The sequence below is a fragment of a genome, unplaced genomic scaffold, assembly GCF_019419815.1.
Source record: "Pyrus x bretschneideri cultivar Hongxiangsu unplaced genomic scaffold, Pyrus_bretschneideri_v1 Contig102, whole genome shotgun sequence".
Classification (NCBI taxonomy): Eukaryota; Viridiplantae; Streptophyta; class Magnoliopsida; order Rosales; family Rosaceae; genus Pyrus; species Pyrus x bretschneideri.
The window spans coordinates 317,845-344,138 of record NW_025999394.1 but is presented as its reverse complement, the minus strand read 5'-3'; the positions used below and the strand labels follow the sequence as shown (position 1 = coordinate 344,138).

Sequence of the window (26,294 nt, the reverse complement as noted above, 5' to 3'; positions counted from 1 at the left end):
AACGATGCCCTATGTAGAGACATGGCCAACCTGAGCAGGTCACCGTTCATAGATGAGATCGAGCAGATGGAGCCCCCGCAGAAGTTTAGCCCGCCACACTTTACTTTGTTCAAAGAAGATGAAGATATGAACATGCACTTGATGCACTAACAAAGTCCCATGACCCTCTACGCCAACGATAACACTCTCATGTGCAAGAGCTTTGCCACGACGCTCCAAGGAGAAGCGCAAGACTGGTTCCACACCCTGCTGCCACGCTTATTCCAGGACTTTAGCAAACTTTCCTTGGTTTTTGCTAAGGAATATTCATCCTACCACTCGATCAAAAAAAGTCTGACCACTTCTTCAAAAAAAAGTCCATACCCTGCTGACACGCTTCACACATACGTCAAGAGGTTCAAGGTGGAAAAGGTGAAGATTGTCAGATGCGATGACAGCATTGCATGCTTGGCCTTCCGAAAAAGGCTCCCAACAGATCACCTACTTTTTGGAAAATTAATCATGGCGGGGAGTTGACTCTGGCTTTAGGGTTTAAGGTTTAGGGAATAATTTATAGTGTAAAATCAACTCATCAAATACCCCCAAACTTAGCTTTTTACTTGTCCTCAAGGAAAACAAAACTAAAAATAAAAAATAAAAACTAGCAAACTAAACTTCTTAACAAAAATTAACATAAACAAATTTTCACCTTCAAGTCGCAATCCATAGAAAATGCTAAAAATTAAAACATCTTTCCAAGAGTTCCAACTAATCACAAAACAGAGTCCAAGCTATTTATAACCACGTAGAAAAGAATTCATGAACTTCCTTTGGTGTAAAGTGAACCCACATGATTAAGAAGACTCGAATAAAACCCTTACCTTTCATCCCTTTTATTCATTCTTCACATATATATAATTTTTTTTCCCTTTTCAATTTTTTTTTCTTAATTTTTTTTTTCAGTAATAGTGGTGGTCGTGCAATGTCAGTTCCCTTAAGCATTCGATCCAACCCATGTAGCGAGCCTTAGGTCAATGACTCCCCAACCACTAGGGCTTTAGGGTACTAGCTGGAGAACACCCCTAAGGACTTAGAAACTCAAGCTGGAAAGGCTACGAAACCAACTAAGCACCCTACCCTATACCAAAAGTCTACCATTTGAAGCGAGAATCATTGTTGATCAGGCAGGACTGGCTCGGTTATTAACCAAAGTCTCGGGTGGAACAATTATTGTTTTCTTTATAATAATAAACAAATTTACTTTATTTAGAACAAAAATTAAAAATTACGTAGACAAAAAGTAAGTTTTCCAACCTCACTCCCCACAAACCATGATGGTGTGAATGTGCAATTTTCAAAGTATAACTCATGAATTAGTATCTAAGCAACAATAAATGGAAGAGACTCTGTTGTGCGATTAATCTTCACTATGTCCATTTGTTCTAACGTTTAAAATACACTATGAATATTAACTTAAAAAGAATGAAAATTTAACTGACACAAAAATTAAAAATCTAAAATTTCTTATTTCCCACCCCCAAACTTCAAGCACACATTGTCCTCAAGGTGTGAAAAAAAAAAATTAAACATGACAAAAATAACATAAAATTATAAAAAGAACTCAAATGACTAAGACTACCAAAGAAAACGAATAAAATCTAAAAATAAATAAACAAACAAAAAGAAAACAAGCAAATAAGAAATTACAAAATTGAAAAAAATATATATCTCTATCAATTAATGAAACTCTTTGTCAACCAAAAGAGGGTGAAAAGACTACTTAGTCTTCTATCACACAAAAAAAAATGATAGGCAATAATGTAATTTCAGATGTCCAAATTTTACTTTTTTTTTTTTTTGGAAACCTCACCTACAGATGATATTAAAATACCTCCAATATTAAAAAAAACAAAAAACCAAAAAAAAAAAAACAAAAACCTCTCACTCCCCCCACGTTCTCTCTCTCTCTCTCTCTCCCTCTTTCATTCTCATTTTCTTAAAAAATGTATTTATACACATAAAATGTGTAGACAATTGCTAGTATATAAAAAGAAAAGAAAACAAAAGCACCTGGATTCGAATTGGTGCCATGGAAGAGGCGCTGAAAAAAAATAAAAATAAAAAAATGGTGTTGTGGGCTGGAGTTAAACCCGAGACTGTTGGAAGTATGCCCACAAAGCCACTCATTTGATGTAATAGCTTTTTGGAATACTTATTGTGTTAAACTTTTATATGTTTAATAGAAGGGCAAAGCTTATTGTTAATCACTATTTATAGTATCTTGTGTTTAAGCAATAAGGATATCCAAGGAATGTATTTGATCTAAGAGACAAGTGATTTAAGTTAGTTAAATTAACGAGACCTTTCTCTTATGTTCATTCCTAAAACGTTCCTAGCCATAGGATTGCCAATTGGGCATTGACAATCCGCTAAGGTTAGTATGTGTTATGTCGACTCAAGCGTGAGTATGAACTAGTCTCAAGTCATTTGGTGTTGGACACTAAGGCAAACACATAGGTGCTCGAAAGAGTAATCGAGTACACTGAACTACGATCAAACAAGAGTTCGAACATACATGTCATGTAAGAACTCAATAGTTGCAATATGCAAAGTAGTCCTTTGACCTGAGGCATCATTGATGTCTAATGGTTAGGTCCTTGATCTTTGATTATGTCAACGGCATTCCATTGGAGTGTCCACGACATTGTTGGGGTCAAGCTATCTAGTCATGTAGGCATATGAATGTACAACAAGGGATCTCTAACCTTCCATGATGGAAGGAGAATACTCTAAGATATGATTCGAGAGTCTTTGGCCAAAGCATATGAATATGACTAAGGAAGATGTTCCAAATCTTATTCGATTGAATCATATAAAGAAGTATCACATTGGATAGTAGACATGAAACAAACTATCACTCAAACAATGTGATTAAGGGTATTGTATTAGAGAAGGACCGTATTGCATTGTAGTTGTAACTGGATAGGTTCTCCAACCACTTCTACTTAGCTTGGGTAACCATGACATGCTGCTAGGCGTCACCCATGGTTTGTGGAAGCCCTAAAGATTAGCAAACACTAATTTAAGGGAGAATTGAAATGTGGTTTCAATTCACAATCGATCGTTAAGAGTAACATCGCCCACTACCTCGCTAATTGGAACCTAATGGATCGTACACCGAGTAAAGATATAAGTGAAGAAATTATATGAAATGGATAAGCAATTAAATGGTTTAATTGAAGAATGGTCAAGATTAATTAAATAGTTAATTAATTATACGAAGCGTTCGTATTAGGCGTTTAAGTTAATTTTGGGCTTCGGGGCACAAAAACGTTTTGGCCCACAAGGCCCATTATGTTTAAGTTGTATGACAACTAAAACAAAATGGGCAATTAAGCCCAAAAACATTAAATGGCCGGCCATAACCTTAAGGGTAGTGAACTTGGCTTAATTGCAAGTTTGCCACTCCATTGTGAGGTGGTATAAATACATCTTTATAGCCATTTCACCCTAAGGGGTTTCTAATTGAATTTGGGTGAAACCTATTCTCTCATTACCTTAGGTGAGGAACATCTAGCAATGGAGTGGCAAACTTGCAATTAAGCCAAGTTCACTACCCTTAAGGTTATGGCCGGCCATTTAATGTTTTTGGGCTTAATTGCCCATTTTGTTTTAGTTGTCATACAACTTAAACATAATGGGCCTTGTGGGCCAAAACGTTTTTGTGCCCCGAAGCCCAAAATTAACTTAAACGCCTAATACGAACGTTTCGTATAATTAATTAACTATTTAATTAATCTTGACCATTCTTCAATTAAACCATTTAATTGCTTATCCATTTCATATAATTTCTTCACTTATATCTTTACTCGGTGTACGATCCATTAGGTTCCAATTAGCGAGGTAGTGGGCGATGTTACTCTTAACGATCGATTGTGAATTGAAACCACATTTCAATTCTCCCTTAAATTAGTGTTTGCTAATCTTTAGGGCTTCCACAAACCATGGGTGACGCCTAGCAGCATGTCATGGTTACCCAAGCTAAGTAGAAGTGGTTGGAGAACCTATCCAGTTACAACTACAATGCAATACGGTCCTTCTCTAATACAATACCCTTAATCACATTGTTTGAGTGATAGTTTGTTTCATGTCTACTATCCAATGTGATACTTCTTTATATGATTCAATCGAATAAGATTTGGAACATCTTCCTTAGTCATATTCATATGCTTTGGCCAAAGACTCTCGAATCATATCTTAGAGTATTCTCCTTCCATCATGGAAGGTTAGAGATCCCTTGTTGTACATTCATATGCCTACATGACTAGATAGCTTGACCCCAACAATGTCGTGGACACTCCAATGGAATGCCGTTGACATAATCAAAGATCAAGGACCTAACCATTAGACATCAATGATGCCTCAGGTCAAAGGACTACTTTGCATATTGCAACTATTGAGTTCTTACATGACATGTATGTTCGAACTCTTGTTTGATCGTAGTTCAGTGTACTCGATTACTCTTTCGAGCACCTATGTGTTTGCCTTAGTGTCCAACACCAAATGACTTGAGACTAGTTCATACTCACGCTTGAGTCGACATAACACATACTAACCTTAGCGGATTGTCAATGCCCAATTGGCAATCCTATGGCTAGGAACGTTTTAGGAATGAACATAAGAGAAAGGTCTCGTTAATTTAACTAACTTAAATCACTTGTCTCTTAGATCAAATACATTCCTTGGATTCCCTTATTGCTTAAACACAAGATACTATAAATAGTGATTAACAATAAGCTTTGCCCTTCTATTAAACATATAAAAGTTTAACACAATAAGTATTCCAAAAAGCTATTACATCAAATGAGTGGCTTTGTGGGCATACTTCCAACAATCTCCCACTTGCACTCAAAGCCATCCTCCCATGTATCTAATACCCATCTTTTCCATATGGCGGTCAAGTTGGATTTGAGACATTGGCTTCGTTAGTGGATCTGCTACGTTATTGGCTGAAGCAACTTTGAGGATGTTGACTTTCCCCTCGGCAGCATATCTTCTAATGATATTGAAGCGCCTATCAAAATGCTTGTTCTTTTGATGTGCCCTGGGTTCCTTGGCTTGAGCTATCGCCCCATTATTATCACAGTACAAAGTTACTGGTGACGTAATGGTTGGAACCACTCCAAGTTCAGTGATGAACTTCTGCATCCAGAACGCTTCTTTGCCGGCTTCAGCTGCAGCGACATATTCAGCCTCTGTCGTGGAATCAGCAATTACACTTTGTTTCTTGCTTTTCCAGCTGACAGCCCCACCATTCAGAGTGAATACATATCCGGAGTTGGAACTTCTATCATCGACGTCAGATTGGAAATCTGCGTCTGTATAACCTTCCACTCGCAACTCTGATGCTCCTCCATAAATGAGGAACATGTCCTTAGTTCTTCTTAAGTACTTAAGGACCGTCTTGACAGCTGCCCAGTGTTCTGATCCTGGGTTAGATTGATATCGACTAGTAATGCTCACAGCATATGCGATATCAGGCCTTGTGCATATCATGGCATACATGAGACTTCCTATGGCGGAAGCATAAGGAATAATATTCATTTGCCGTATCTCTTCAGGAGTTTTAGGTCCCATGGACTTAGAAAGGTGAATTCCATGTCTCACAGGAAGAAGACCTTTCTTAGATTGTTCCATCTGGAACCTACTTAGCACCTTATCAATGTACATAGATTGGGATAATCCAATTAATTTTCTGGATCTATCACGATAGAGCTTTATCCCAAGTACATAAGATGCATCTCCTAAATCTTTCATGTGGAAGGTTTTGGACAACCACACTTTTACAGAAGAAAGTACTGCAGTGTCATTTCCGAATAGTAATATGTCATCTACATATAACACTAGGAATACAACTGCTTCCCCAACGACTTTTTGATAAACACAATTGTCGTCTTCGTTTTGAGTAAAACCAAACGATTTGATTTCAGTATCAAAACGAATGTTCCAGCTCCTGGAGGCTTGCTTAAGTCCATAAATGGACCTCTGAAGCTTGCATACCTTAGTCTTTTCAGACTTGGACACAAAACCTTCGGGTTGAGCCATATAAAGCTCTTCCTCTAGGTAGCCGTTCAGAAAGGCTGTCTTCACGTCCATTTGCCAGATTTCATAATCATGGTACGCAGCTATAGCAAGCAAAATCCGAATGGACTTAATCATGGCTACAGGAGAGAAAGTTTCTTCATAGTCAATCCCTTCTCGTTGCCTGTAACCCTTGGCTACTAGTCTAGCCTTATAAGTCTCCACGTTCCCATCAACGCCTATCTTCCTCTTGAATACCCATTTATTTCCAACAGGTACTATACCTTCTGGAGGGTCTACAAGAATCCAGACTTGATTTTGATACATGGAATCCATCTCGGATTTCATGGCCTCATGCCATCTCTTTGAATCAATGTCGAACATTGCTTCATTGTAGTCTCTAGGGTCCTCCTTTGTGTCATTGTCACCTAGAAGGTGCAATTCCGCAAAGTCATTGTCTAAGCCATACCTCCTAGGTGGCTTATTGACCCGTTCAGATCTACGTGGAGCTAGGGGTTCAGGAACAGGGTTGTCAACATGTCGAGTGCTTGTTTGTGGTTCATCATTAATCTCATTAATTTCCATCATTTTACTTATAGTTCCTTTGAGAACAAATTGTTCCTCAAGAAACATAGCAGTTCTGGCGACAAAGACTTTCTGGTCGTCAGGATGGTAGAACTCATATCCCATAGTTTCTCTAGGATATCCCACAAAATAGCACCTTACTGATCTCGCTTCAAGCTTAGTAGCTTCAAGCTTTTTGACATATGCTTCACAACCCCAAATCTTAATGTGATTAAGACTTGGCTTTCTTCCATGCCATATCTCATAGGGCGTTTGTGAAACTGATTTGGAAGGTACTCTATTAAGCAAGTAAGCTGCTGTATATAGAGCGTATCCCCAGAATGTTACTGGTAGATCAGCGGAACTCATCATAGAACGAACCATGTTCATCAAGGTTCGATTTCTCCTTTCAGAAACTCCATTAAGTTGTGGAGTTCCCGGTGGAGTCCACTGTGATTTTATTCCACACTCTTTGAGATAATCTAGGAACTCATTACTCAGATATTCACCCCCTCGATCTGATCTTAGGATCTTTATCTGTTTCCCAGTTTGCTTCTCAACTTCATTCTTGAATTCTTTGAACCTTTCAAAGGATTCTGACTTGTACTTCATAAGATACACATAGCCAAACCGAGAGTGATTGTCGGTGAATGTGATATAGTAGGAGAAGCCTCCTCTCGACGTAGTAGACATAGGTCCACATACGTCAGTGTGGATTAACCCTAGAATTTCAGTGGCACGCTCTCCTTTCCCAGTGAATGGAGATTTGGTCATCTTCCCTTTCAAACAGCATTCACAAGTACCCATCTGGTCATTACCTAATGGGCGGACATATCCGTCTTTCGACATCTTGCGAATCTTTTCAAGGTTCACATGTCCAAGTTTAAGATGCCACATCTTTTCTTGGTTAACTTCTTCTCTAGCCCTTTTGGGTTTTGAGGTATTCCCGCTTTCAATACAGTGCATCCCACTATTCGTCTCTAGGTGAAAAAGTCCCTCTATCATATTACCATGAGAGATAATACGACCGTTCAAGTATAAAGTGCAACTCATTTTGTCAAACAATACTGAGTGCCCATCTCGTAAAAGCTTAGAGATAGAAATCAAATTCTTTATACATGAAGGAAAATATAAACAATTTTTAAGTTCCAGGACTTCCCCAGAGGGTAGGTTAAGCATGTAGGTGCCTATTGCTTTTGCAGAGATTTTGGCGCCGTTCCCAACTCACACAACTATCTCCCCATTGCACAGTGTCTTGCTCCCTACTAGTCCCTGCATCGTATTACAGATATGTTGACTAGCGCCTGAATCAAATATCCAGGAATTGGAGCTCACTGTAAAAGCACTTTCTATGACCGAAATAGTCTCTTCAAAAGTTCGTGTCATAAGGCTCGCAATGCGCACCCTGTATTTCTTCTTCCAACGTTCATCCCTTCCACAATGAAAGCAGGTTCCTTTGGATTTCTTTGCCTTCTTCTTAAGAAACCTTTTCCTTGTTTTTGCATTCTCACTCCCACTGTCCTTTTTGAAACCTTTTTCAAATTTACAGCACATGTCAATCATCTCGTTAAAAGTATGATCGAATCTATTCACTTTATAGTTTACAATAAACTTAGTGAAATCATCCGAGAGATATGCAAGGAAAAAGTCTTGGGCCATTTTGTCAAGTATAATGGTGGGTAGTATTTTAGGCATGTTGTTAACTACATAACATAACAGAAATCGTATTAGATTGTTGATTAATCTACTTGATTGGGTCTTGAATCAAATAGTATCACCCACTATTTTTGGCAAACTCCACATCCCTCAATGGAATTCGAGAGTTATATTGAACTCTTAGCGGGGTATGGGAGACTCACCATTACCAAGCCCACCTCACGATGATACGATATCGGTTAGCAAAAATAATGATGAGAGAATAACGCATTACTCATTTATAACGTTTGTAATTACCCATCTAGTTTGGCCTCTAGAGAATGTGGCCTCACGATGATACGATATCGGCACCATTGCACTTAGTTAAGTTATTCCCACCATGCTTTAGTTCATGAAGGGGTTCAAGAATAGCCTCACAATGATATGATATCGGCCATCCTCGTTGCCTACACTTACCTCATCATATGTTTATGGACTCCTCCTGAGTGTAAGCATGCACTTTGTACTCCCCCATGATAGGGTGAAGCCGGTGTACAAGTCACAAACGATTGGAGCCCACCACGGTGGAAGGCCTACGAAGAAATGTTCAAAACATCTCTCGTTTATCAACTTAATATTCGTTTGAGGGAGTAGTTTTGGGCTACATCAAAACATTTTAATCATATTAAAAGAACATGGCCCTATCATAACTATTGGTCCAAGTTAATATGATTTAGTAGCATATAATACTCCCACTGTTTCGTTGAAACAAGCGAGACTATATGGAACTACTAACGAACGCATTGCATCCTCATATGGACTATATAGTCATATTAGGTTTTAGGATGATTATGAACCGTTTGATTTGATCCAACACGAGCCTTGTGTTGGACCTTGGGTTTAAGGTAGATAGTTGTTGATTTTAGTTACGCGTTTAATCCAATTAAACCGTTATTTCCTATTGGGCGTTGGACCCAACTATTCCAATTTGCATACATTTAATCAAAGAGGAATACATGAAATAATAAGAAGGGCTTATGCCCTTTTACAACACAAATAATGGGCTTATGCCCTTTACAACAACTTGAACTAATCAAATTACATTCATATCTACATTACTTAAAACCCAAGCATTCATAATGTAAATCGGCCAATCACATAGCTCAATTATCGAGGCCTTTGGTTCATAATCACCCTTTTCTTAATTAACTAAATTAACTAAGAAAGCAACTGATAGGAGCATATTCATGCGACTTAAAAGGCTTGTTCTCGTGCATTTACGTTATGTTTCTCTAGTTATTTTAGTCCTTTATGCTTCTTTTGTGTGTTTTCAGGTTCTAAGGGCAAGGTATGCAAAAGGATGCCTTTTGGAGCATTTTGGAGCAAAATCGGACTTGGATTGGATAGCTTATATTTGGAGCAAAAGGAATGGACGAAATTAAAGACCAAACTATCATAACCACCTATCATTACTTATCATCACTTAACATATCATTCATTTATCACTTAACATATCATTCATTTATCACTTAGCATATCATTCATTTATCAATTATCAAACCATTCACTTATCACTCACCACATATCATTCATTTATTACTTAACATATCATTCATTTATCATATCATTCATTTATCACCACATATCATTCATTTATCACTTATCATAACCATACACTTATCACTTATCATACTCATAATCATCTACACATTTCAACCATTTAAAACATTCCACATGCTTTCACAACTTAATTCACATGCACATTCATCCACCTTTCTCCAAAGAACATCTCACATGCATTTCCACCTTCCTACTTCATCATTTCACCACATTCTCCATCTTTATTCCACATGCATTTATCATAATTCACCCTAGCTACCACCATTCACACACACATGCACTTATTCTTTCATCATTGAACCACCAATTCAACACATGCATTCACACACCCTTTAATCATCCCCCCTTTAAGTTATGATTTTATTTCCTAACCCTACATGCATTATTTATTAACTCTTCATCATGCATCCACATTCATTCCAACACAAAACACACACATGCACTTATTCTTTCATCATTGCACCACCAATTCACCCACATGCATTTCCAACCATTCACACCCCTTTAATCATTCTCCTAGCTATCATTCACATGCTCTCCCATCCATTCTCTCCCTATATAAACCACACACACTTCATTCATTAGCATCATTCAATTCATCCCACACTTCCATTTCATTCAATTCCATCTCTCCATTCTCACACCACAAATAAACACTTCCCCTTAGAATCCAAAAACCATCTTCCATTTCCACCAATCCTCATCCATTTCCATAATTCCCCAACACTTCCATCCCCCCAACCAACCTATCCCTAAACCTTGTGCTACAACAACGAGGAAGAGAAGAGTGCCTAAACGTTCATACAATTCAAGTTTTGAGTTGTTGGAATGTTTAGGCGTTTCTTTGATTTCAATGTTTAATTTCAATTCTCTTTGTTTTGTACGTATGAGGAACTAAACCCCCCTTAGCTAGGGGGTGATTCGAAATATATGTTTATGCTTGCAATATGATTTGAGTACTTTTAATTACATTTCATAAGTTGTGAATTCAATTTGTTTAACTATTTGATTGATATCCTATTTATGTATGTTTATTAAGAATGAATGCTTAATTTTCATGCATGAATTTGACGCTAGAATATAAGTGAGTTTCACGTAATAGTTATGAACTTATATTCACAAGTAGTGGAGGTTGCTTATAAACAATCGCGTTAAACAAATTCTTGGCATAAGTTTCATGCAATCATAGTAACGAATGCCTCGTCAACACTTATAGTTTTCATGTTGCTTAATGATTCTTGCTTGTATCTCTATTATGCAATTCATGTAGGGAACTAGTGAGGAATGCTTTGGGTTGTCGTATGCAATCATCCAATTCATTAACTTAAGGAAAACTTGACGGTTAATTTAAGCGGACCTAATTAACCCGGAGCGTTGAGAATTCATGGTTTATTGAAATGCAATTAGAAATCTTTTTATTATGCAAGTGTAACATGTGTGGAGATGAACCCCTTGGCTAGCATCCATTCATTCCATTTCATCAATTTCATATTTACATTATGTTTTAATTGCAATTTGTTCATTTAGTTTAATTCCGTCCAAAACTCAATCCCCCTTTACTTTATTGTTCAATTTAGTTAGAAATCATTTTAGTTTGTGTTTTGAAAGCATTTTGAGTCTTTTGTTTTGTCTTAGTGTTTTAACGTTTAGTTTCACAATCTTTGAGTCTAGTTTAGTGTTTTATATTGTTTTTACGTTTTTGAAGTCAAATCCAAGTGGTTAACAATCCCTCCTAATCCCCGGTCCAGAACGATCCCTACTTACATCCATACTACAATTGTCAAAAAGAGGGTTTAAATTGTGTGCGTATAAATCTCGCATCAAATTTTGGCGCCGTTGCCGGGGATTAGCAACTTTGCTAATCTCTTGGGTTGTTTTATTTTCGTTTGTGTGTATATATTTTTAGTTTTATTTTGTTGATTTTAGAAGCACAACATGGCACTTGATAATGCTTATCTTTTGTCACAGCTCATGGAAAGGTCCCAAATGCAAAACGTTGATATAGTTGATCTTCAATCAAGGAATAACGTGTTTTCCAATACTTACAATTCGGATTGGAGTGATCATTCAACTTCTATGTGGTGGGAACCTCAAAATGTTCAACAAGAAAGATATTGGGAGCCACCTCATATTCAATATGCCCAACCAAACTCAAATTCGTCAATAGATTATAATCAAATTCTTAATGAATTAAACTCTTTGGTGCAGGGTTCACAAAATCAAGCTAAGGAGACTCACCAAGAAACATATTGGCAACCATATGAGGATTCATATGCACCACCACAGCCTTCCCCTCAATCTTCACATCCAAATTCAGGTATATCAAATTATTATAAGGAAGTTATTCAACAACTGAATTCTGTGGAGCAGGGCAGGGAAGCTCAACCATTTCAACAAGACGCATTTTGGCGACCAATTGAGGATTTCTATCAAGTAAAAAAGTTGGCTGAGTGGAACAGTCAATTTAGGCAGAATGCAGAATGCATGGAACAAATTCAAGAACAAATGGTTGAAGATGAGCCCATGGATGAATTGCTACTGCTCGAAGAGGAGGAGGATGCACAAGGCACGGCAAGGGAAGAACAACCCTTGCCGCAACCTCCCAATATTCCTACACCACCCCATTCAAGTAAGGTTGTTCCAAATTTAATTATTTCTAACTTTGTTCCCCCAAATGCACCCTTCCCTGGCAGGTTCATGCAATCCATGAAAGATGAGGGGAAGAAAGACATCTTGGACACCTTTCCAACAATTCACGAGGAAAAAGTGGTTGAGGAGCATCTTGAATTCATCAAGGAGGAAATTGGAGTGGATCACACAGCCACAACCTTCAGAATGTCCAATCTGAATGAAAACATCCCTTGTGCATTTGTTGAATGTGCTGCGACTTTAGAGCCAATATTGCAGCCCATAGGTAAGCCACCAACTCAAATTCCAATTCCCACTTCAATTAATCGTGTGTTACATTCTTCATTGCAGGCACCTACTCAAATCCAATTTGGTGAAAGAGTTTACATGGATCTTAGGACAGATCTCTATTCCACTCCATACAAAGATCCAATTCTTGAATGTTTTGAGAAGCATTTCGTGGAGGATGTACTTAAGTTCTTATTGGAGCATGTAGGTAAGCCACCAACTCAAAATCCAAAGTCGTTTTTGACTAATATTTTGTTGATGTCAATGATTAGGGCACCCACTCTTGAAATTCAACCATTGCCGGAACATTTCAAGTATCATCATCCATTCAATGATCAACTCCATGCCGTGGGTTCCATTAAGGCATGATTGTGTTCTTCGTCCGGCTGCAAGACGTTAAAGAAAGCGCTACTTGGGAGGCAACCCAATACAGTGAATAAAACAAAGCTTTTTCATTAATTTTCGAGAAATTACAAATGTATCTAACAAATGGAGCTTCACAAAGGTTGTTTTTGTTTTTGTTTGCGTGAAGACCCACCACGAGGCAAAACTCTAGAAGCGGAAGTCATCGAAGCAGGAGGCATCGAAGTAGGAGGCATCGGAGCAAGAGGCATCGGAGCAAGAGGCATCGGAGCAAGAGGCATCGGAGCGAGAGGCATAGGAGCGGGAGGCATCGGATATAGAGCATTCCAGGCCCCAATACTTGGCGGAACGCTGGATGACCCAGGAAAAAGGTGCCCCTGGAAGAAAGACGCAAGCCGTTGACGGTCACTTTGCATCCGACCTTGAGATTCTTGCATCTCATCAAGCTTCCTCTTCATGCCCGACGAATAGTTATTGGCAAGCACATGCAAAGTTCTATTCTCGTACTTAAGTTGTTTGATCTCTTGTTTCAGGTTCTCCACCTTCGCCATCAAAGATTCAACATGACGGGAGCGAGCAAGGAGGCGTTGGCCCATGTTGGACACAGAGCCTGCGCACTGAACGCTGAGAGCCAAGGACTCTTGAACGGCCAACTCATCGGACCGTCCTGAAAGCAGCTGACTATCTCTGGGAGTGAGAAGGTTCCGAGCTACTATCGTAGCTGTTGTGGCGTCCTGCATCACGGAGTCTTCACCTGTAAGAGGACCGTTAGAAGATAAGAAAGAAGGGCGCCATACGTTACCTTGACGCGGCACGCTCGTATCACTGCGGAGACTCAATTCTAAGCTAAGGTTCGATAGGTTTGCCATTTTTCAAAAGTGTTCAAAGAGAAGGGGTGGACGGAGTAAATTTTCAAAAGGGCCGGAGACGAGTATCAAGAATGGGAAATCTTCAGAGTGTGTAAGTTGGCAGTGATCGATAGCTCTATAAAAAGCCAAGGCAACGCGTCCACCGATTCAAAAAGCTGGAATTTGAGGCGTAAAGTTCGGCGACGCTCCCTCGGCTTTTTCAGAAAACGCGTTCGACACGTGGAGGCCACCATCACAACTACACGTCTTTAGCCGACAAGCGCAAAGTTCGGCGACGCTTTCTCTGCTTTTCAGAAAGCGCCTGCTCAGAAATCGAAGAGGCTGTTGGAAATGTGCCCTAAAACCAATCATATGATGATACTTTACGGACATTTCAAACTAATGTAGTTCATTTCAAACTAATGTAGTTTAAATGTAAAGGGCAAAGATTATTGTTTGAGCCGTCTAATATAAATGTTATATGCTTAAACGATAAGTCCAAGGAATATGTGATTGGAAGAATGCGATCTAAAGAAGTTAGATTCATGAGACCATTCTTTCGTTGACACATCCTAAACGTTCCTGATCATAGGATTGTCAATTGGGCATTGACAGTCCGTTAAGATCAGTACGTGCTATGTCTTCTCTCAGGGAGAGTGACTAGTCTCGAGTCATTGGTGTGTGTGACATCAAGACAAGTACGTAGGTGCTCAATAGAGAATGAGTTCACTGAACACGATCAACGAAGAGTTCTCATATTCATGTCACATGAGAACTCATGGTTGGGATAATGCAAATTAGTCTTTTGACCTGAGGCATCACAGTTGTCTTGTGGTTAGGTCCTTAATCTTTGATTATGTCAACGTCACTCTATCAGGGTGTCCATGGCATCGTTGGGGTTAAGCCACTTAGCCATGGAGGCAAGTGAATGCGCAACAAGGGATCTCTAACCTTCAAACTGTTTGAGGGAGAATACTCTATGATATGATTTAGAATCTCTGGCCAGAGTATGAATGAGATGTTGGAATGCGTTCCAGATCACATTCAAGGTAATCATATAAGTACAAGATTCACATTAGATAGTAGACATGAATAAACTATCAAACCAAACAATGTGGTCAAGAGTATTGTATTAGAGAAAGACCGTATTGCATTTGTAATCCTAAACTGAATAGGTTCTCCACCTCTTCTGATTAGCTTGGGTAACCATGATATGCTGCTAGGTGTCACTCATGGTTTGTGGAAGCCCTAAAAGTGTATTATCACTAACGGGAGAATTGAAAGTAAGTTTCAATTCACAATCGATTTGAAAGAGTTTGAATCGCCCACTGCCTCGCTAAAAGGAACCTAATGGATCGTACACCGTGTAAGGTAGAGTTTGAAGATTCAACGGAGATGAGTAAGAATAATTAAATGGTTTAATTATTTATCTAAGGCTAGGATTAATTAATATGTTAATTAATCAAACGAATAAGTTCGTTAAAGACCTCGGGTTAGTTTTGGGCCGCAAGGCCCAATGGGATTTGAATGTCAAGCCCATTAACTCAAGTTGTATGACAACTTGAATAAAACAAAGGGCTTGAAAGCCCAATAAACCTATAGGCTAGCCATGTGTAAAAGAATAGGGCTTTTGGTCCATTAGGTCACTTATTTGAAGGGACTATATAAAGGACTTTATAGCCTAAAATTTACTAAGGGTTATTTTTGGGGGAAAGGATGAGAACACAAGCTCTCATTTCTCTCTAAAATTTTGGCCAATCTAGAGGGGAAAATCTAGCAATCTTACTTCCTCTAGGTCACTCATTTCTTCTTCAATATACCTTGGTGTGGAGACTTAGAGGTTCTCAATTTTGGGAACTTGGAGAAACCTTTTCATCCATCCAAATCCATGGATCCAAGATGCAAGGAATGAAGGCCCTCTCTTTGGGTGATTAGCCTTTGCTTATGCAAAGAGGAATCTACAAAGGTATTGATTTCTCAACTCACTTTGTTTTGAGTTGAGTCTTGATTCACCTATCTACTAGGCTTTGAATTTCATGGGTAAATGTTTTGTTTTAAGTGCATACAAGCATGATTCCGCCTTTAATTGTTAATTGCATGCTATTGATGTTGCTTAAATGAACATGTTTTTCACAAATTTTCCTTCAGAGGCGTCTTCAAAGATCGAAGAGTCGTCACTATTTCAAAAAGCTGGATTTGCGGGATCAAAACGTTTGTCGACAAGGGTAAAAGAACAGTACCACCACTTGCTATTGGGAAATCCCTATATTTGTCGACTTTCATCTTTTATGGCAAGGCAAACCTGAAGAAAATGCCCGACTCTTCCTCACCTCTGAGGGCGCACTCCCAGCAAAGCCTTTCGAAACACTCAATTCTTTCTCCAAAGATGATACCAGATGCCTGGAGTACAGATGACCCAGGAGGAAGCAGCACAACAAATACATGTGCTGATTCATTCACCGCTTCTTCAAAAGCAAAGGTATCTCATATCATCAAGGTCAAAAGCAAAGGTATCTCATATCATGCTCTTTCCCTGTCTTTTCCTTTGTCTTTGTTATTACTTGCATGGCAAAGTGAAAGAAGCAATCAGCCGGCACTTGGAGTCTATCTAGACTCTATTCCCTGGTTGCTTACCTAGCTTTGCTGAGCTATCCTCTAACCCTCTTCAATACGAATTGGAGAGATTGAACAAAGAAACAGATAAGAGAATGAAGCTCAGACCTTCGGGGGAGACCAAAAGAAGCCTGCTGCCCAGTTCAAGAGTAGCACAAAGGAAAATCAACGATGGAGCAGCGCAGTTCAAGAGTAAGCCTGTGGAATCACAAAGATCCAAGCCTCAATGCAATTACCAAGGAGAAGATGGAATTTACACTCTATAACCAGATTTGCGTCTCTAAACTCTTCTCTTTGTTAGATACATTCTGCTATGTTTAGTATGTTTAGTTGCTGTTTATGTGTTTACGTTCGTTTGGTGTGCTTTTAAGCTTAAAACATTGAGGACAATGTTTGATTTAAGTGTGGGAGGGTAACTAAGTATATTTGATGCAAATTCGTTGGATTTTATCACCTATCACTTCACATGTTGTTTCTCACTGTTTTAAACTGTTTTAGTGTGTTTTGACTTAAAAATTCGAAAATCCCATAAAAATTTGAAAAATTGTTTTGAAAAACCCAAAAAGAGTTGTTTTAAAGTTGTTTTTGTGTGTGTGTTTATGTCTTAGGATACCTTCCAACACAATGATAAGGATTTGGTTTGTAAGTGCATGACTGTTAAAAAGAGTTATAAACATAGAGAAAAAGTTGATTTACTCTTGGTATATGCTTGGTTATGGTTATAATGTATGACTTCACATGCAATCATAAAAGAAAAATTCGTTTTTGTGACATGCTTGAAGGAAGGAACTCAAACAAACGCTACAACCCTGAAAGACTTGAGCCTATAACGTTCTTTAGAGAGTATAATCTGTGATTTCTTGTTTTCTAAAGTCGTTGCATGATCTCATTATTCTTTGCTTGGTTACTACTTAGAAGGCGTTTCATCATATAGTTCCAAATGCTAGAACTCATGCCCATTTCATTCAAAGCATGTTATTGATTTGCATAACACATATTCAAGAAGAAGTTGCGTAGTGACCACCACCATAGCCAAATAGCCTTACTTCCCATATTTCGTATTTGTTGTAAGTTTTAACCCCGTTGAGTTTTGTTTAGCCTGTATTCTTTGTTTACCCACATTTTCCTCACCTAGCCTAGTTTAGGACAATCCACACCCTTGTTCTTAAAAGATAGTGAGCATGACTTAAATGAATTCCTTTTTACATTATGCAAGAAAATGAGTGTGGGGGAAGGAATGCTTGTTCTTAAGTATGTTTTGAGACAGTAAAGAAAAGAAAAACAGAAAAGAAAAGAAAGAAAGAAAGAAAAAAAAAAAAAAAAAAGAGCTTGAAAAAAATGAAAGAATGAGTGATTGAAGAAAGGGTCCAAAAAGTGAATATGGCCCTAAGTTTTGTGTGACTTTCCTTTGGGTGTTCAAAGTTGACTTCTGCGTTCTTAAGGGAATTCTAAGTGCCTGATTCAATACTTTGCTCACTATTGCTTTAAGAATGTTTGTTTATCCTTCACCTTTCATTGTTAGCCAATACCCAAGCCCCGTTACAACCCTTGACTTCTATCTTGATGTGTTGTGCATTTCAATTGTGGAGTTTGAACTTGGTATGAGCATATGGTGTCACTGGTTCTCGCGTCTAAGTAGTAGCATTCCATTCATGAGATCATATCTAAACATGCTTATTAACTCCAGAAATTGCGTTCCTTGTGATACATATATGTGAGTGTTCGTTTTCATATTTACATCAATCTTCTCACATATACTTAGTGTAGGGTGTGTAGTTAGAAAATTTGAGTGAAAATTGAGTGCATATCTTGTAAGGAATTGAGCAAATTCTCTAAAGCATGTTACTACATTCAAAACATGGTTTTAAATGCTTAATTGTGAACTAGTATGTGGTGACTATGATTAAGAATGTACTTAAGTGTGAAGATGACTAAAATCTGTGGGAATGATGATTTTTAACATGTCATGTGCATTGGAAATCCCTAAGACAGTTGTTGGAAGGTTTAGGTTGTGTTTTACTTGTTTTGTTTCGTTTCGTTTTGTTTTGTTTTTCTTTCTGTTTTGCTCGAGGACTAGCAAAAGATAAGTGTGGGGGTATTTGATAGGAGCATATTCATGCGACTTAAAAGGCTTGTTCTCGTGCATTTACGTTATGTTTCTCTAGTTATTTTAGTCCTTTATGCTTCTTTTGTGTGTTTTCAGGTTCTAAGGGCAAGGTATGCAAAAGGATGCCTTTTGGAGCATTTTGGAGCAAAATCGGACTTGGATTGGATAGCTTATATTTGGAGCAAAAGGAATGGACGAAATTAAAGACCAAACTATCATAACCACCTATCATTACTTATCATCACTTAACATATCATTCATTTATCACTTAACATATCATTCATTTATCACTTAGCATATCATTCATTTATCAATTATCAAACCATTCACTTATCACTCACCACATATCATTCATTTATTACTTAACATATCATTCATTTATCATATCATTCATTTATCACCACATATCATTCATTTATCACTTATCATAACCATACACTTATCACTTATCATACTCATAATCATCTACACATTTCAACCATTTAAAACATTCCACATGCTTTCACAACTTAATTCACATGCACATTCATCCACCTTTCTCCAAAGAACATCTCACATGCATTTCCACCTTCCTACTTCATCATTTCACCACATTCTCCATCTTTATTCCACATGCATTTATCATAATTCACCCTAGCTACCACCATTCACACACACATGCACTTATTCTTTCATCATTGAACCACCAATTCAACACATGCATTCACACACCCTTTAATCATCCCCCCTTTAAGTTATGATTTTATTTCCTAACCCTACATGCATTATTTATTAACTCTTCATCATGCATCCACATTCATTCCAACACAAAACACACACATGCACTTATTCTTTCATCATTGCACCACCAATTCACCCACATGCATTTCCAACCATTCACACCCCTTTAATCATTCTCCTAGCTATCATTCACATGCTCTCCCATCCATTCTCTCCCTATATAAACCACACACACTTCATTCATTAGCATCATTCAATTCATCCCACACTTCCATTTCATTCAATTCCATCTCTCCATTCTCACACCACAAATAAACACTTCCCCTTAGAATCCAAAAACCATCTTCCATTTCCACCAATCCTCATCCATTTCCATAATTCCCCAACACTTCCATCCCCCCAACCAACCTATCCCTAAACCTTGTGCTACAACAACGAGGAAGAGAAGAGTGCCTAAACGTTCATACAATTCAAGTTTTGAGTTGTTGGAATGTTTAGGCGTTTCTTTGATTTCAATGTTTAATTTCAATTCTCTTTGTTTTGTACGTATGAGGAACTAAACCCCCCTTAGCTAGGGGGTGATTCGAAATATATGTTTATGCTTGCAATATGATTTGAGTACTTTTAATTACGTTTCATAAGTTGTGAATTCAATTTGTTTAACTATTTGATTGATATCCTATTTATGTATGTTTATTAAGAATGAATGCTTAATTTTCATGCATGAATTTGACGCTAGAATATAAGTGAGTTTCACGTAATAGTTATGAACTTATATTCACAAGTAGTGGAGGTTGCTTATAAACAATCGCGTTAAACAAATTCTTGGCATAAGTTTCATGCAATCATAGTAACGAATGCCTCGTCAACACTTATAGTTTTCATGTTGCTTAATGATTCTTGCTTGTATCTCTATTATGCAATTCATGTAGGGAACTAGTGAGGAATGCTTTGGGTTGTCGTATGCAATCATCCAATTCATTAACTTAAGGAAAACTTGACGGTTAATTTAAGCGGACCTAATTAACCCGGAGCGTTGAGAATTCATGGTTTATTGAAATGCAATTAGAAATCTTTTTATTATGCAAGTGTAACATGTGTGGAGATGAACCCCTTGGCTAGCATCCATTCATTCCATTTCATCAATTTCATATTTACATTATGTTTTAATTGCAATTTGTTCATTTAGTTTAATTCCGTCCAAAACTCAATCCCCCTTTACTTTATTGTTCAATTTAGTTAGAAATCATTTTAGTTTGTGTTTTGAAAGCATTTTGAGTCTTTTGTTTTGTCTTAGTGTTTTAACGTTTAGTTTCACAATCTTTGAGTCTAGTTTAGTGTTTTATATTGTTTTTACGTTTTTGAAGTCAAATCCAAGTGGTTAACAATCCCTCCTAATCCCCGGTCCAGAACGATCCCTACTTACATCCATACTACAATTGTCAAAAAGAGGGTTTAAATTGTGTGCGTATAAATCTCGCATCAGCAACTTTAAACAATTGGTTTTTGGATCCATAGAATTGATTTAAATGGAACTAAATATAATGAAAATCCAATTCTCATTAAAGAGACAAAACAATTTTTGTTCTCATTCTATTTGGGCCATTTTGCAAAAACACAAACTTTTGGGCCATAATACAAATACACAAAAGTATCAAAACTTTATTTAATTGCACAAAAGCACCCCACTAGAGGGGTGGCCGGCCATTCATAGATATATTGAGTTTTTGATACAATAAAATTTTGTAAGTGGATTTTGGTGGGTGAGATTAAAGATAGTGGGGATGGTTTGAAAAGAAAATATACCTTTGATATAATTAAAACCATTTAATCATTTCTTACCAACAAACATCATCCATTAACTAATATTCAAAAATATATCTTTGACATAATCATCACCCATCAACTAATAATCAAAACTTTATGTAAAACATAAAACTTTTGAATCAAAACTTCAAAACTTTTTGTTCTTGATAAGAACTTCAAGAAATATGAAGAACATACATGAAAACTCATAATAGCTCCATGGATGTTTTCTTTCATCAAAAACTCAAATTTTCACAACTCAAAAGAGGGTTAATATCCTAGGGTACTTAGGGGTTCCAAAAAGCACTTTAAAACCATTTTAACAAGCCTAACATGAACCCAAAAAATCACCCTTTGGATTTGGCCGAAATTCCCAAAACACTTGGCACCAACTTTTAGTTCCATTATTCATGCTTTAATGAAATACATCTACAACATTTGAGATGCTAAATTTTCAAGTAAAATTTATATTCAAAGCAAGAACAAAGCTTGTAACATTTACAACACTTAAATCACAAAATATGAAAAATCACAAAACCCAAAAGGATCCACCATAAACTAGGCCTAGGCTCTGATACCACTTGAAGGAAAAATTTTGTCCTAGCTAAGAACATGTAAGAACATTTGAATACATATGCAAACTAATAACACTTTAAAGTAGGCATGCATTCAAAAACAATTCATAAAACCCATGACTTTCAAAGCCTAGTATATGGTGAACCATAAGAGACCTGCTGGAACAACATGCTGAGCCTCTTCACACGGACCACACGTGTTGATGGAGCTCCAGCCGTGCCTTTCTTATTTCCTCACAGCTGCCATTCAGCCGTGTCTCATTGCTGCCAAAATAAAAATAAAATAAAAAAGTTAATAAAAGTTATGTACAAAAATAATTAACTAAGAATATGATAAACACAAATTATTTAAAACAATCCTCGTCGACGACGTCAATTTCTTGATAGGATTTTTACCACCTGTAAAAGTAGGGATAAAAGTACATAAAATACTTGCAAGAATACAAGGTTATCGTAGTATAGCAGCTCAAGTAAGGTCGTTTTCCACATGGATTGAATGAATAATTTGTATTTAAACTAATCTTTAGCTAATTATTTAGAACAAAGTTTGGAAAATTTGATTTTGTAAAAACGAATTTAATTAAAAAGGTTAAAGAAATTGGCAAAGTAAAGAAAACAAAGGAAAACGTTTGTAAAAGCCTAGGATTCTGTCATCCCCTTAGCAATCCTATGCAATTTTACCACTTACTTATGAACTTCTACATACATGCTTTGAAGGTCAGGTTTTCCTAATACATATTTTTCTTGTGACGTTCAAGCAAAAACATATATCTAACATGACACTTGTCTGTGATGTTCAGATCAAATATAAACATATAAGACTCATTAAGGTTTGTGAAAACCTTTGAAAAACCATGCAACCCTTAAGAGCGTGATGCTCGCCTTAAGTAAACTTACAATTACTAATCACAAGAAGCCCTCCTCAATTTCAGGGTGATGTTCCAACAGAAATTGCATCAAATTACTTGTCTGAAAATCCTAATGGTTCGAATCACTAAGACAATTAGATAGTTTAATCTCGATGATTAATAATTCAAAGTAAGCATGCATAACATACATCCATTCATAAGCAAATTAATAAAATCACATATTCATGCTAAGGCTCATGGCTTTGCCCTAACAAAAGAAACTAGCTACGAACAATCATAAAACAAAATATTATTGAGAATAAGGATAGAAAACACCTAAAAAATAAACTTGAAAAACTTTCTAAAGCGTGCGCGCGTTCTCCTCCTCCCCTCTTTCTTGCGTAAAAAACCCTAATGGCTAAAAAGCCTTATTTATACTACTCCAAATTAAAACCCTCATAGAAAAGGTTCTCTAAAAACTAGGAAATAAAATAACAAAAGGATAACTTGAAATTACATTCCTATTCTGACTAGGAAATCTGCCCATCAAAAAGATAGTCACGTTTATGGACCTTCAGGGCTCGAAAACAAGCCCAAAATGACTCAAACTAAAGATTAGGACCTCTTCTCCAAGTTCCAAGTAGAGCCCAAGTCTAAAATCTATCATCTTTCAGCCTAAAAGTCGCAAATAAGCTATGCAGCCCAACTGCCAGCACTGTGGGATGAGGCTAAGTAGTCATGCGGGAACGAGCAAAAAAATAAGCCCAGGGACCGTTCCCTAAACAGAGATGACACAATACCCAAGACGTACACCAAGTTCTCAAGGAATCGAAGAAGAAGTTTTTCACCCCAGCAATAACAGCTGAAGTGTAGAAAGATGATTCTACCTCCACCAAATAGAAACCACAGCAGACGGGTCAAGAAGATGGCATCAAGGTCGATAATGCCTGGCAAATGAATAAGGATGAAAACCCAAAAACGATGTCGAGCACATCTTCATTGATCCTAAACATCGATTATACCTCACAAAACGCACATCCAAAGAAGATCTGAACGATCTTGGATATGAAGTCCTCCACCACTCTAAAGAAGATCCAAGATCTGACCTGATGAGCAGCTGCACTCAACTAACTCCTCACGCGGCCTACTGACCAATGCAAGCTTTTTCAAGGCAATCAGGACACAGCGAGACAAATGGAACGACGAAGTGCGAGAAAGCTTTACAAGACTTAAAGAAGTACCTGACATCACCTCCCCTACTATCCAAGTTGGAAGCAGCGGAGGATCTATGCGTCTATATGACGGCATCTTAAGCAACAATAAGCTCTACCCTCATACGAGAAGAGCTAGGGGCCCGACCACCTATATTTCACATTTCAAAAGTTCTTATAGATGCAGGAAGCCAGATACTTGAAAATCAAAACTTTGATTTTGGCGTTAGTTATTGCAACCCGGAAGCTTAAGACATACCTTCAGACATACGCAATCATAGTCATGACGTGTTATTTTGCATAATCCATATGCACGACATTAAAGGCGCAAACATTAGCGGACATTCCAACGAATGCGACAACTTAGCCCAAAGCCATGCTGGGGCAGATAAGCACTAGAATGAAGCATCAGCCCAACTTGCAAGAAAGTTCCTCCAAGTACCAATGATCAAAGCATGCTTAGTCCTCATTACCTAGACGGTTCCATACATGGAGCAGCTCAGCGCCAACAGCTGAGCACCGCCTCCCACTGCACACAATATTGGTAGTTGAACACTGCCTCCTGCCTTATGTGACACGGCCCTAGCCAACCTCAGCTCTGCAGCCCCCAACTGCGCTTATCATGCACAGCGGCTCTCAACCATGCCAACCTTGTCTCGTGGCTCCTCACCGTGAAGACCCATACTCTCCAGTGCGAGAGGGTAAACCAATCCCCCGACACCCATCTGGGTAAGCTCTCAAGGGTGAGAGGGTAAACTAATTCCCAAACGCCAATCTGGGTTAGCTTTCCAGCACGAAAGGGTAAACTAATTTTCTGACACATATCTGCGTTAGCTCTCCAGCGCAAGAAGGTAAACTAGTTCCTCGACAATCATTTGGGTTAGCTCTCTAGCGCGAGAGGGTAAACTAATTCCTCGACACCCATCTGGGTAAGCTCTTTGGCTCGAGAGGGTAAACTAATTCCTTAACCACCCATGTGACAAGCAGAAGACGCCCTCTACCCTGCAGACATGACATGTGCTCTCTAATAAGGAGAGGGTAAATTAATCCGAAATATCCAAACATGGATGGGTGGTACGATTGCTCAGTTTCCCTTGAATGCAACGACTATCTAAGCCGGACGACTCCTAGAATTAGCCAAGATAGTCATTCCCCTAAAATAGACTTAGCCGACTAAAGAACTCAATTTTGTGGGATCCCGGGTCTTTAACTGGAAGAGACACTAAGTGCAGTACACCTGCCCATGGTAGAGTTCGCGTGACAAGATGGTTTGTTTTCGACGTGTAAGTCTTCATGAACGTAGCTTGGTTTTAAAGTGTTGCAATACTAGTTAAGTAACCTGCGGAATCAAGTTTCAACTCGGAAGGATGTGGTCTCTAAGGCGTGATTCTGCCTACAACTCACGCCTAAAACGCTTCCAAGAGCCAAGGACGATGCCTGTAGTGGTCACGCGAGTCTTCTGCTTCTGTAAGTAAAACGTCCGGCCGACGACCCAATGGCTAACAACCTAAGGCAATCTGTAAGCCGATACTTACACTTGCTATGACTACACGGACCGGTCTGCTTACTTAAAAGTAGTGCTTCCGACCAACGGTTTATGGTTTATGTTTTGCTGGGACAAAGTCGAGTGTCATGACTATAGCAGCTATGCAGACCTCATCTGTTTTCTATGAGAAGCATGAGTCCGGCCAATGGCTCTATAAGTTAAAAATCTCGCAACGTGCCTCGGGAGGGCCAAGGCTCAAAAAGCCACTAAAGTTGAGTGTCATGACTATAATAGCTATGCGGGCATTCTCTGCTTCCTACGAGAAGCATGAATCTAGCCGACAGCTTTATAAGTTAAAAATCTTGCAACGTGCCCCAAAAAGGCCAAGGCTCAAGAAGCCACTAAAGTCAAGTGTCACGACTATAGCAGCTACACATACCTCATCTGCTTCCTACGAGAAGCATGAGTCCGGCCAACGACTTTATAAGTTAAAATTTGGCAACATGCCCTGGGATGGCCAAAGATCAAGAAGCCACTAAGTCGAGTGTCACAACTGTAACAGCTATACAAACCTCATCTGCTTTCTATGAGAAGCATAAGTCCAGCCAACGGCTCTATAAGTTAAAAATCTTGCAACATGCCCTGGGAGAACCAAAGCTCAAAAAGCCACTAAAGTTGAGTGTCACGACTATAGTAGTTACGCCGACCTCCTCTTTTTGAGAAGCATGAGTCCAGCCGACGACTCTATAAGTTAAAAATCTTGCATTTTTCCTCTTACAGGTAAAGCTCTAGAAGCCTCAAAGACAAAGCTAAAACCTAAGTGACAATGTGGGATCGATTGCTTCACTGAGGCAGCTCACCCAGCCAATTGTCCTAGGGTAAAGTTTTGCAAAAAACATGGCGAAACAGAAAGATGAAGCAA

General features: G+C 38.2%; 1 protein-coding gene across 1 annotated transcript in view; it reads right to left on the bottom strand.

Annotated features, from left to right (window-relative positions):
- Positions 1–23,983, bottom strand: part of LOC103965564 — a 36,317-nt gene extending 12,334 nt beyond the window's left edge. The window contains exons 1-2 of the mRNA XM_048570121.1: positions 23,782–23,983; positions 23,563–23,622 (exon numbers count right to left, since the gene is read on the bottom strand). Of these exons, the coding sequence (XP_048426078.1) occupies positions 23,563–23,622; positions 23,782–23,983 (262 nt within the window). The remainder of the gene's footprint in view (positions 1–23,562; positions 23,623–23,781) is intronic.
- Between the last annotated feature and the right edge of the window lie 2,311 nt (positions 23,984–26,294).